Source organism: Crotalus tigris, unplaced genomic scaffold (assembly GCF_016545835.1).
Source record: "Crotalus tigris isolate CLP2741 ecotype Arizona unplaced genomic scaffold, ASM1654583v1 scf7180000019483.1746242, whole genome shotgun sequence".
Lineage (NCBI taxonomy): Eukaryota > Metazoa > Chordata > Lepidosauria > Squamata > Viperidae > Crotalus > Crotalus tigris.
In genome coordinates, this window is record NW_024097562.1 from 471,695 (window position 1) to 485,740 (window position 14,046).

General features: G+C 41.0%; 1 protein-coding gene across 1 annotated transcript in view; it reads left to right on the forward strand.

The window, feature by feature from the left end:
• KDR (kinase insert domain receptor) overlaps positions 1 to 14,046 on the forward strand; it is a 79,455-nt gene that overhangs the window by 5,473 nt on the left and 59,936 nt on the right. The window contains exons 2-4 of the mRNA XM_039362889.1: positions 6,586 to 6,676; positions 10,740 to 10,936; positions 13,742 to 13,863. Of these exons, the coding sequence (XP_039218823.1) occupies positions 6,586 to 6,676; positions 10,740 to 10,936; positions 13,742 to 13,863 (410 nt within the window). The remainder of the gene's footprint in view (positions 1 to 6,585; positions 6,677 to 10,739; positions 10,937 to 13,741; positions 13,864 to 14,046) is intronic.

Below are 14,046 nucleotides of genomic sequence, written 5' to 3' on the forward strand. Positions count from 1 at the left end.
GAACAAATGTGGCAAGGCAAGTCTTAAAATGAGGCAAAATTCACTTAACAAATTTCTCACTTAACAACATAAATTTTGGGCTCAGTTGTGGATTACCTGTAATTATGCGGTGTAGGAGAGATATGCTTTGTTAGCTTGATAGGTAGAGACTCAACGTGTCTATGCGAGATTCTCAGTCACCCAGATCATGGTTGTCCCAAAGATGCTTTTTCAAGAGGCAACTGGACTTTCTTTGTTTTTCCTTGAGGACGTTTCGCTTCTCATCCAAGAAGCTTCTTCGGTTCTTGGATGAGAAGCGAAAGGTCTTCAAGGAAAAACAAAGTCAGTCCTGTTGCCTCTTGAAAAAGCATCTTTGGGGTAGAGACTGAAAGGCCAGTGAATGCTTGTCTTTCAAAATTGTCTTGAAATGAATAAAGGAGAATGTGGGCTTCTTGTTTATTACTAGCATAAACCTCAAAATCCACTTGTCATGAAAGAGACAACTCAGAGCTGTGTTAAAATTCTGCTGCCAGATAAACATATAGAGATGACACCTGCACATGATCCTCATTCAAATCAGTCAGATCAAATCTTTACCAGGATCATAAACCAGCATAGTGAAATCAACAAGACATTAGGGGACTGGAGGCTAAAACATAAGGAACGGTTGCTGGAATTGGGTATGTCTGGTTTAATGAAGAGAAGGACGAGGGGGGACATGATAGCAGGGTTCCAATCTCTCAGGGGCTGCCACAAAGAAGTGGGAGTCAAGCTATTTTCCAAAGCGCCTGAAGGCAGGACAAGTATAAGAATAAGTCCAACCCCATGCTCATATTGTAACTCTCACTCCAGATAACATCGTTTCTCAGTCCAGATAAACCTTTAATCAAACTTTAGCAGAGAATTTGGGAATTAGATCTATAGAATGACAGGGCCAAAGTCATCCATCCCATCTAGAAAGAGTACAGATAAGAGCAACAAAGATGATTAGAGGTCCGGAGGCTAAAACTTACAAAGAATGGTTGCTGGAATTGGGTATGTCTAGTTTAACAAAGAGAAGGACGAGGGGGGACATGATAGCAGTGTTCCAATATCTCAGGGGCTGCCACAAAGAAGAGGTAGTCAAGCTATTCGCCAAAGCACTTGAAGGCAGGACAAGAAGCAACGGATGGAGACTAATCAAGGAGAGAAGCAACCTAGAACTAAGGAGAAACTTCCTGACAGTTACAACAATTATAACCAGTGGAACAACCTGCCTCCAGAAGCGGTGAATGCTCCAACACTGGAATTTTTTAAGAAGAGATTGGGCAACCATTTGTCTGAAATGGTATAGGGTTACCTGCCTGAGCAGGGGGTGGGACTAGAAGATCTCCAAGGTCCCTTCCAACTTTATTACTATTATTATTATTATTGATCATCGCACAGTCAGCCAGATGTTCAGACTGGATTTGGCATTTTGTCTACCTATCGAGTCCTTACCCAGGACCTGGGATAGGCAGATGTGGATGTTTGATGGTATTACAGATATCGTCGCAGGATGGAAGCAGTTCCTAGTAAGGCCGCCTTTTGCAATTGACTAATAGCGAATTTGTCAATGCCAATGGTGTTCAAGTGGTGCTCCAGTTGTTTTGGGGTTATTACTATTATTATTATTATTATTATTATTATTATTATTATTATTATATATGCTCATGAATAAGAATGGCTGATAGTAATTACTTATGATGGATGCTCATGGATTTGGATTTACGCTAAACATGTTGAGTTCATTGGGACTTCTTAAGGAATAAGTGTGCTTTGGACTGTAGACTTACATAAGTAAAAGGCAAGAATATTTAGCACAGAATAGATTGTTTAAAATTACTGTATGTGTTTCAAATAGCCCAGAAACTCTCAAAGCAGAAATATTTCTCTTGGACGTTAATAACAAACGGTGGAATGTTTACTTGCAAAGAACATATGTGATAGGAATCTATTTAGCATAAGTGGAAATGATGATTATGTTAATTCCAGAATTAAGGCCTTGCCTGAAAAACAAATTCAAATAAACACCATTTGCAATTCTTTCCAGCTTAGTAAAAGGTTGGAAAGAAATTACATAATGGTGCTTAGGAATCTCTCGCTGTTCATCAAGATGACTCTTCAAAAAGTGATTGGAATGTGACCAAGTTTGAAAATGGGTCATATGTGACCAATAGCCATGGGGGAAAAGAAATCCAGAACAGTTTCCCCCAGAGTAGGGGTAGGCCACCTTGGCTCTTTTATGACTCGTGGACTTCAACTCCCAGAATTCCTGAGCCAGCATGGCTCAGCTTGGAAACCTCTCCCTTTCCCCTCAGCGTGGCTGGCTCGGGAATTCTGGGAGTTGAAGTCCACGAGTCATAAAAGAGCCAAGGTTGCCTACCTCTGCCCCAGAGCCTCCCTATAGAAAAGGAAGTTGGACAGTGGCTCAGGAATCGATGTTGCTATTCTTAAGGCCACTCCCTCCCTCTGCCAGGTCACTTGGTCCAGAGTAGAGCTCACGTTGAAGGATGAGAAGTATTTCCTGAGCCATACTGTGCAAGATTATTCTCTTTTGATACTGAATACTGCCCAAACTGGGATATGAAGAATATTCTGAAATACTTCAGGGAGATGTTAAATTAGGGGTGTTCAAACTTGGCACGCTGGCTGAGGAATTCTGGGAGTTGAAGTCCACAAGTCATAAAAGGGCCAAGTTTGAAGACCCCTGCTTCCAGTTGTTTCGATCCTAGGGTCTGGAACCTGTCTGTGTCTTCTTATAAGCCAGTTCCACTGAATTCATTGAACTTACCTCTAAAATATAGTGTTGAAGATATAGATGTTTGTCCACTTCATTTATGCCTTTTGAGGAAACTACAGAGGATTTTTTTTTTAGTGTTAAAAAGAATATGGAAAGCTATTTCATGACATTGATATACTGTTTAGGTCAGTGGGCCCATCTCGATGAGTACTGCTTAAAATACAGGTAGTCCTCAATTTATGACCACAATTGAACCCCAGACTTCTGTTGCTAAGTGAAACAGTTGTTAAGTGAATTTTGCCCCTTGCTACAGTTGTTAAATGAATCCCTGCCGTTGTTAAGTTAGTCACGCAGTTGTTAAGTGAATCTGGCTTCTCCATTGACTTTGCTTGTCAGGTCGCAAAAGAAGATCACATGACCTCAGGACACAGCAACTGTCGTAAATATGAACCAGTTGCCAAGCATCTGAATTTTTGATCACGTGACTCTGGGAATGCTTCAACAGTTGTAAGCGTGAAAAATGGTCATGTCGGTTTTTTTTTCATTGCCGTGGTAACTTTTGAACAGTCACTAAATAAACTATTATAACTTGACAATAATCTTTCAAACAATTTTTGGGGACAGGAATTTTTCCAGATCTTTTGACGATATTGGGACTAAAGGTCCCACATTTGGGTTTACACTCCTTGGTTCCCAGGGAACACCAAGTCTGGTGTCATGAAAGAACGAGTACATATCAGGAAGGAAGAGAAAGACTTCTTTCATTGAATATTCTAAGGCAGGGGTTAGTACCAGATTTTATCTTCCTGGTCTCCAAGATCACCGCAGATGGGGACTGCAGCTAAGAAATTAAAAGACGCTTGCTCCTGGGGAGGAAAGCTATGGCAAACCTAGACAGCATACTAAAAAGCAGAGACCTCACCCTGCTAACAAAAGTGTGTATAGTCAAGGCCATGGTTTTCCCAGTTGCAATGTATGACTGAAAGTTGGACCATAAGAAAGGCTGAGTGCAAAAGAATTGAGGTCTTTGAACTATGTTGCTGGAGAAGATTTCTGCAAGTCCCCTGGACTGCAAGGCGGGTTCAAACCGGTCAGTCCTAGAGGAGATCAACCCCGACTGCTCCTTAGAAGGCCAGATCCTGAAGCTGAAACTCAAGTACTTTGGCCACCTAATGAGAAGAAAGGACTCACTGGAGAAGGGCCTAATGCTGGGAAAGATTGAGGGCAATAGAAGAAAGGGACGACAGAGAATGAGGTGGCTGGATGGAGTCACTGAAGCAGTAGGTTTGAGCTTAAACGGACTCCAGAAGATGGTAGAGGACAGAAAGGCCTGGAGGAACGTTTTCCATGGGGTCACGGTGGGTCGCAATTAACAACAACAATGGGACACAATGGTGCCTACAGTGGGTCACAAATGGCAGGTGATGGATGGAGGAGTGTGATGCCAGCCTCACTAGTTTTACACGTGCATTGACATCACACAAATGAGGCAAATGGGGTGGGCCTTGCATTGTGATACCTCTCTTTTCTATTTTACTAATCCCCACCCACCCACTGGTAGATGCTGCTGGAAAGAATAATCTCTTTTCTTAAGTTAAGTAGAAAAGACAAAATAAAGTAAAACCACACAAAACATTATAAAAGGAGAAAAAACAACTAAAAATCAAAAGCATAACGGGCACGTACTTACCTATCTATGTGTCTAAAGTTGCACAGTAAACATTTCAATGAAAAGAAGAATGAATGTTTTGATCCGTACTGATGCAACTGTTTCATGCAATCGTCTTGCAAAGTTCTTTTATTACAGAGTGGCTGCTTTCATTTCGATAGCATAATCTTATACGGACAGATTATTTGGAACCCGTCCAAGCAAATTTAATTAATTTGATCAGGGAGCAAATTGTGGTTTTCTTTTTAAACTGAGGGGACATTTAAGTCATGGCTAAGAAAAATGAGATCATTATTAAAACCACATTCAGCATGTTTCAATGCGCATATCCTTTAGCTAGACCTTGAAGTTAGAAGTGCAAACAAACAGGAACTCCACCCCGGCCATATGAATTGTAGAGTTGAGTTGCTAGCTCCTGACCATCTGCCCATTCTTCCTGTTATGATAGCACTCATGAATTTCAGTGTGATGTTTCATTCTTCATAATTTAACCCTTTCAATGGACAAAAGGGAATTTTCTCTTGGATGCTGCTATTCAGCATCCTCTTAAATTTATTTGCTGACATAAATTAGCTAACAGGTTATGTAGACAAATTAGTTCATATCTAATGCACAACAGCGTCCCATGGCTTCAGATACAATGTGATCATAATCCATTGCTGCCATAAAAAAGCAAGATTTTTTTGTTTCTAGCTTTGTAGGCCATTTCCCCAAACTTATGCATTTTGTATGCCGTTTTGTAATTCTGAAAGGCAGCGTTCATTAAAAGCCTGCACCCAAGAAATAAGTATGGGAGTGTGTGTATGTTATGTATGTATACATGTGCCTATCTATCTCTCTGTCTTTCCCTGTGTGGTTGTGTGTGCATGTGTATAATGTCTGTGTGTATAATTAATTTTTCTTTTTAAAAGAAAAAGAGAAAAAAGAAAAAGAAACAAGCGTGCAGAAATAAAAGATTTTTAAAAAAACAAAAAAAAGAAGCTTCCAATTTCCTTTGCACCAAATGCAAGCATGTTTGTAAAGTTATCTCTTACTCTATGACGGGATCAAACTCAATTTCATTGAAGGCTGCATCAGCATTGTGGTTGCCCTCGGGGGGGGGGGGCGGGCAGGTGTGGCCAGGGTAGGTGTGGCCTACTGGGTGGGCGTGGATGGAGTCAGTGTGACCTACTGGGTGGGTGTGGCCAGCTCTACATCCTTCGCGTCAAGGGGGCCTGGGCAAGAGTGGGACAGATCTGAGGGTCTCTGGCAGAAGGGGGTGGGACCAGGGCAAGTGCCAAGGCATGGTCCACTGCAAGAACCTCACTGTTCCTCTCAGGCCACGTGGGGGGGGGGCTTATGGATCTAAGTCTGAATGAGTTTCAGCGTAGATGGCCACCACAAAATTGTACATTGGCTCTTGGCCAGCCTGGGCCAGGGCCAAGGCAATGGGGGCCGTTCCCTCACTGTTTCCAGGATGGCTTTGCAGGCCACATGAAACCACTTCGCGGGCTGCATCCGGCCCCCGGGCCTTGTGTTTGACATGTCTGCTCTATGATTACAAAAAAGCTTCCTTTTTTTCTATCATCCATTTTTTTTTTTTGAATCACGAGAACCACAAACCATAAGTGCATTGTTTTCTGTTTTATGCAAAAGTTTCTAAGAGATTTCTAGTCAGCCGTACAGGTACATACAGGCCTTTTCTTTAAGCAAAGAAGTTAATTTAGTCATCACTGCAAGTTCCATTGTCTTCGTTTGCCATTTCTCCATGGTGGGTAGTATTCAATCTATCCACTTTTGAGCATATAATAATCTCACTGCAGTTGAGTTACTATGACTTTTTCTAGATGCCTCTCCATTAGCCCCAAGGAAAAAAAGGCCTCTAGTTTCAATTGTGCTTTAGTTTATAAACAAGGAATTGCTATATTATAATTGGTACGTTAGCCGAGGGCATGTTTCTTAACCTTTGGCAACTGGCTGGAGATTCTGGGAGTTGAAGTCCATGCATCTTAAACTTGCCAACGTTGAGAAACACTAGTCTAGATTGCTGGTTGAAACACTAAAAATACGGCTCAAGATAAATTGTATCCTGCTGTTACGTATTTTCCCATTGTTTGGAGTCCATGAAATTTTGTATATTCAATTACAGTACTGATAAATGTATACATATATAATTATATATATTTGCATTTTACAGGTTCATCTAGTTCATTGGATCCACCATCTCTTGGTATCCAAAAACATATGATTACCATAGCTGCACATGATACGTTACAGATTACTTGCAGGTAAGGACGGAAGGTGATTATTATTGGTATTTAATGCATTGTCTTAATTTCTTCCCATGATACGTGACTATGAACGAACACACAAAATAGTTATATAAAACAAAGAATACAAATAAAGAATTTTATTGTGCCCCAAGAATTTTATTGTTCCAGGTGTTTCTTGACTCAAGCATTTGAAGCTTTTAACATTCAAAAGGACAAAACAAAAGACATCCTCTTGTCTTGAGTCTTTTATAAATTCTATTTACTTTGACTTTGCTGATACCTTTAAAGAGCAAATGTCAATTATTCCATCATTCCCTATTGACCCTTTCTGTGTGTTCCCAACAGATCTACCTGTATACACACAGAATTAGAAGGTTCAGAGCAGATAAATTCAGTCAATTCTTTCAAGCGATTAAAAAGGCTAAAGTACTGTAGAGCGTGATTCTTTGTGGCTGCACAGGTAGAACTATGTAATTTTGTTAGAAACCTTGTAGAAGTGCTATGTTGTAGTCTTCTGAGATGTTTTCAATATCCAATAGAAATTCCCTGGCCATTTTCCATTCAGGAATGATGCTTCGATAATGCTGGACAAATATAAGTGACGACATTGGCTCTGGGTGTTGAAGTTCACATATCTGAAAGTTGCCAAAATTGAAAAACACTAGTCCACACCATGTATTTGAAGGAAAGGTAAAACCCTTAATAGAGCAATAGAGGGGTTTTTTTTCCCTGTAGGAAATTACAATTCGGATAAAGAAATTAGGCTAAGGATTTGGCCAATGTTATCCGCTCATGTTCATCCAATTCTCCCTCCCTCTGGCCTCTGATGGTTATGGCGTGATCAGAGTGACCGCTTGTTGCCAGTTTAGGAAATTGGGTCCCTTATTTGCCAACCTCACCTCCCCAGTTTGTAACAATTTGCCCTCCAATTAGGGACTGATTAATAGCTTGTGTTTAGCATAAGTGCTGCTACTATTGAATATATCCAAGTTGGCATCGTATAAGTTTAGATATCTGTGTTTACCATCTCTTGTTCTGGTGCTAGCCTTCTTCCCACTGTGTATAGAAAGGGAAGAGTCACCCTTTTTATTTTTGGAATATTGTTTACCACATCCTTTTATGTGGGCTTCCTGTGTAAATAGTGGAAACATAGGCAGAAGCATCTACGGATGCTAATGGTGCTTTCTACTTTTTCATAAAAAAAACAATGACATACTTTGTGGGAAGGTTGAAGAACATCATTGGTTACAGCAGACAGACCTCCCTTACTGAAGGGAACCGTCAACTGGCAGATGATCTGAATGTGTCCTTCTGTCGGTATGAGAGGAGAACACAGTAGCCAAATTTCCTAAACCTATCTTTATCTCTCTAGGCCCTCCACCTCTAGTGGTCATAGAAAAAGATGTGCAGGTCCTATTTCATAGACAAAAGATTGGAAAAGCACCAAACCCAGATGGAGTAACTCCTTGCTTAAAAGCTTGTGCTGAACAACTGACCCCCATTCTCATCCAGATCTTTAATAAATGACTGGAGATGTGTTATGACCCTTCTTGGTTCAAACGCTGAACAAACATTCCGGTTCTAAGAACAATCTCCCCCCCTCCGGGCTGAATGACTATAGGTTGGTGGCTCTGACATCCGTAGTCATGAAGGCCTTTGAGAGGTTAGTGCTAGCCCACCTGAAAGTCATCCCAGACCTGCTGTTAGACCCCTTGCAGTTTGTCTGCCAAGCAAATAGTTCGGTGGATGACGTTGTCAATATGGCACTGTATCTTGCAACGTTGAATTCCTTATGCAGGGGTCTTTTTTTGTAGACTTCAGCTCAGCAACAGGTGAAGCTAGGAAAAATTACATCTAGTATCCCAGTAATTAGCACAGGCGTACTTCAGGGCTGTGTGTTCTCTCCATTGCTCTTCTCTTTATATACCAATAGTTGCATGTCTAAGGATCCCTCTCTTAAAGAATTGAAATTTGCCGATGATACAACAGTCATTGGTTTCATTCGAGATAGTGATGAGTCTTCACATAGACGGGAAGTCGAACAACTGGCCCTGTGGTGCAGCCAGAACAATCTGGAGCGGAACAGGCTTAAAACTGGAGAGATGATAGTAGATTTTAAGAGGAGCCCTGCTATTCTACCATCTCTTACTATATTTGACAGCACAGTATCAGCAGTGGAGTCCTTCCAAGTCTTGGGGGATCTATAATCTCCCAGGACTTTAAATGGACATCTGACATTAGAACCATCATTAAAAAGGCACAACAAAGAATGTTCTTCCTGTGTCAACTCAGGAAATTCAGACTGTCCCAGGAGCTGTTGATACAGTTCTACACAGGAATTATTGAAGCTGTCACTTGTACTTCTACGACCGCCTGGTTTGGTACAGCAATTTAACAGGACAGGTACAGACTCCCAACGGATAGTTAGGACTGCAGAAAGAACAATTGCAACCAGCCTGTATATTGTATGGATGAAGGAGGGCTGAGAAAATATCTGCAGACCCTCACATCCTGGACATAAACTATTTCAGCTCCTCCCCTCAGGACATTGCTATAGGGCAGGGGTAGGCAACCTTGGCTCTTTTATGACTCGTGGACTTCAACTCCCAGAATTCCTGAGCCAGCCATGCTGAGGGGAAAGGGAGAGGTTTCCAAGCTGAGCCATGCTGGCTCAGGAATTCTGGGAGTTGAAGTCCTCGAGTCATAAAAGAGCCAAGGTTGCCTACCCCTGATCTAGATCTGTCTATCTGTCTGTCTGTCTGTCTATCTATCTATCTATCTATCTATCTATCTATCTATCTATCTATCTATCTATCTATCTATCTATCATCTAGAGCAGGGTTAGGCAACCTGGGCTCTTTTATGACTCGTGGACTTCAACTCCCAGAATTCCTGAGCCAGCCATGCTGAGGGGAAAGGGAGAGGTTTCCAAGCTGAGCCATGCTGGCTCAGGAATTCTGGGAATTGAAATCCATGAGTCATAAAAGAGCCAAGGTTGCCTACCCCTGCTATAGGGCAAAATATTTTTCCCCCTTGTGCCATCAAACTGTTGAACACCTAATTTCCACAATACTACCTAATGTCTGTGTAGATAGACATTATGTAATATGGCAGTAGTAGTATTATTATCCTTATTATCTTTACTGCCCCCTCTTATTGGTGGTATTATTGTTACGATTATTATTATTTTGTTGCATGCTTATACACAGGGAGCTTTGGCACTGGAGGCAAATTCCTTGTGTGTCTAATCACACAACCAAATAAAGTATGCTATTCATATATAGCACAAGAAAGATTTTTTTTTTCATGCATATGGTTGCATAGAAAATGATTTGATCCAGTAAAGTTGTTTTTAGTCCTGGCTGATTTAACACCCTTTGATTTTAATGGGCACCAGCTAAGACTAGCTCAAACTAGACTCAATCCAATGATCCAGTTTTAAGCATTCAAATATTTCAGCTCAGGGATCAAAGACAGTTTAGATAAATTATGGTTAGGCAAGCTTAAGATAGATTTGAGCAGTTCATGCTGAGATTAGTAAAACAAACAAAAAAGATTAAATAGCCATTCTCCACATTAACACCAAACTATGCTGTATATCACCCCCAATAATGCATCAGTCAAACACTTATATTTGGTGAACTTTTTCCTTTTTGAAGGAGATGGTGGAACACAAATGTGAAAAATAGATAGATAAATAGGTAGATAGATAATTAGATAGATAGATAGATAGATAGATAGATAGATAGATAGATAAACTCATTGCAATTTGATAATGGAGGAGCTAAACAAATAGAACATCATGCTAAACTTGGAAAGTGTGATTTGAGGTTTGAAAGACAGTGGTTACATTTAAAAAAACTATTTTTGAAAATAGTTAAAAACTAAATTCTCATGCACGTGTATCTTGTTCAGTGGATCATAGATACATAAGTGAATACATTCCGTTAAACATGACTGTATTTGAAGTGACTGCCTTTTGATGGCTTTAACAATGTTGATGCAGACCATTAATGGAGAATGCCATAGGGCTCACATATCCTTAAGTAGCTTATGGATTTCTCTTTTTATTCCCCAGTGGTGAGAGGGCTTTGGATTGGCTTTTGCCTAACAATCAAACCGACATGGAAAACCGAGTCGCGCTGACGGAGTGTTCCAGTGATACCTATTGTAAGATGCTCACTCTGACGGAAGTAATCGCCAATGACACGGGGTCCTACAAGTGTTTTTACCAAGACAATCATGCCTCATCAAGTGTTTATGTTTATGTACAAGGTAGGAGCATGCTGGGATAATGACTTTTTTCTGTTTAACGAGAAAATGGCTTAATATTATGTCATGTGAACCTCAACAACAACTCATCCTCTCGATCCCACCATGCCAATCACAAATGGGCATTACAACATTGCCTTCTCATTTGTGTTCTCCAGCAACTGGTACAAAGAGGCAAGTATTCTCCAAGTTCCAAATATACCTAAACTTTATAACAAAGCTCAGCTATGGGTTCTCCTAAATCAGGGGTAGGCAACCTTGGCTCTTTTATGACTGGTGGACTTCAACTCCCAGAATTCCTGAGCCAACATGGCTCAGCTTGGAAACCTCTCCCTTTGCCCTCAGCATGGCTGGCTTAGGAATTCTGGAAGTTGAAGTCCACCAGTCATAAAAGAGCCGAGGTTGCCTACCCCTGTCCTAAACCAATTGATCTAATTGGCTTTAGGAACCACACAAATTGGTGGGCCTTAACAACCACATTTGCAAGCATTGCCCCCATTCCCTTCATGTCATGAAGGAGAATGTTTTTTTATTTCCTTATTTGTTTCGTATTTGTTCTATAACAACAATACGTTCCAGATCCAGAAAGAGCCCAACAGACTTGAACACTAAGCCCTATTTAACAAAATGAAATTCAGTGGTGAGAGAAGTAAGGTTTCACACTTAAGCAAGAAAAACCAAATGTGAGTGAAACTTCTCACAATAGCAGTAATGGTGAGAGGGATCTCTGAGTCCTAGTGGACAATTCGTTAAATATGAACCAGCAGTGTGTGGCAGCAGCCAAAAATGTCAGTGCAACCCTAGGCAGCATTAATAAAAGGATAGAATCAAGATCTCATGAAGTATTAATTCTGCTCAGTAAGGCCTTGGTAAGACCATATTTGGAACACTGCATCCAATTTTGGTCAGCGTGATATAAAAAACATTTGAAACTCTGGAAAGAGTGCAGAGAAGAGCAACAAAGATGATCAGGGGGCTGGAGGCTAAACATCTGCAGGAATTGGATATGTCTAGTCTAATGAAAAGAAGGAGCAGAGGTGACATGATAGCAGTGTTCCAATATTTGAGGGGCTGCCACGAAGAAGGAGTCAATCTATTTTCCAAAGCACCAGAAGGCAAGACAAGAAACGACGGGTGGAAACTAATCAAGGAGAAACACAACCTGGAACTAAGAAGATAACGGTATTTCCTAATAATGAGAGCAATTAACCAGTGGAACGGGTTGCCTTCAGAAGTTGTGGGTGCTCCATCACAGGAGGCTTTTAAGGAAACTGGACAACCGCTTCTGGAATGGGATAGGGTCCTGCTTGAGCAGGGGGTTGGACTAACTCTGATGATGTTTTGAATCTTCATTCAGATTTGTTGGATTCCGCTAATATGAGAGAAAGCGAAAGTAATCTTCTGATGCATTTTTTTCAGTACCATTTTCTCCTTTATCCTTTTCCAAACTTAGTAAGTCCCAAACATTGCGGTTATTCCCAAACAGGAAGTTTGGACAGGAAGTTTGGACAGCTTTTTTTTCCCCTGTACATTCTTCTGTTTCGGAATATATATATATATATATGTATGTATGTATGTATGTATGTATGTATGTATGTATATGTATATGTATATGTATATGTATATATGTATGTATGTAGACTGGGCACACTGTGTTCCAAATGAAGTTGAATTATAGATTATTCCTGGCAGTTCTGCTTGTAGTTTTTTTTCCTAATTATCATGAGGATAATCAGAAAGTGAATTAAAAGGGCCCATGGAATTTTTCGCATCTGTTACCTCTTAAGAAAAGAGAAACTTGGCTCCAGTTGCTGTTATTTCGCAATACTCAGCACCGGCAGGACTGCAGAATAGTTATAGTTCTGCAGAATATGATAGTGCGGAAACACGTATAAGGGCTGGCATTAGATATGTAGTCAATTTACAGGCCATTTGGAATTTGTACTGGCTTGTTGTTATATTGCTAAAACAGGTGCTGAATGTGTTGCCCCCAACAATCTGGGTCCTCATTTTACCAGCCTTGGAAGGATGGAAGGCTGAGTCAACCTTGAGCCCCATCACGATCGAACTCCAGGCTGTGGGCCGAGTCAGCCTGCAATATTTCATTCTAACCACCGCACCACCAGAGTTATAAAACAGCGCACACTTAAACTACAGCCAGCGTTCCTCTTTAGCTTTCTTTCTTGTTTGACTGATCTATGAGTTTTGAGGAGCTGCCCCAATTCATAGTTCACCCCTGGTGACATCAGTGTTCAATCTCCTATAACAGTGATGGCGAACCTTTGAGAGACCGAGTCCCAAACTGCAACCCAAAACCCACTTATGTATCGTCGGGTGCCGGGTGGGCGTGGCCCATTGGGTGGGTGTGGCCCATTGGGTGGGTGTGGCCCATTGGGTGGGCATGGCTCATTGGATGGGCGTGGTTGCGGAGAACGGCAGACTGGGTGGGACTAAAAAGTTCAATCAATCAATTCCAACTTTGCGATATCTTTTTTTTTCCGTGAGAAGTTGAAATTGATTGATTGATTGAAGCTTTTTTTTTTTTTTTTTTTGCACACAGTGGCAGAGGCCTAAAGCGAAAAGGTTTTATAAAACCGAGCTGAAGGCCTAGGACTGGGCCGATGGCGCACCTGCCCACAGAGAGGGCTCTGTGTGCCACCTGTGGCATGCGTGCCATAGGTTCGCCACCACGATCCTATAAGTACAGTCGGTGGACTCCAACTCCTAGGATAGATTGCTGTGAATGAATTGCTTTCAATAAGAGAATTCTTGAAGTTCAATGATATTTAGATTTTCTACATTCTTCAGATTACAGATCTCCATTTGTGATGTCAGCCAATGAGCCTGGGGTTGTGTATATAACCAGAAACAAAACTGTGGTGATTCCATGCCTCGGATCCTCATCAAATCTGAACGTGTCACTCCATGCAGTAAGGCGAACAATCATATTTCATTTTCTCAGTGATTCTAGCTCTTTTTTATTTTCATGGTGACGTCACCTATTTTACGTTTGAGGCAGATGGTCTGATAACGGGTAAAAAAAATGTAAATAGAAAGGGGAAATTAGGTTATGAAAGATACTTCCATAATTTACTAGGTCCAAGGTGCATGAC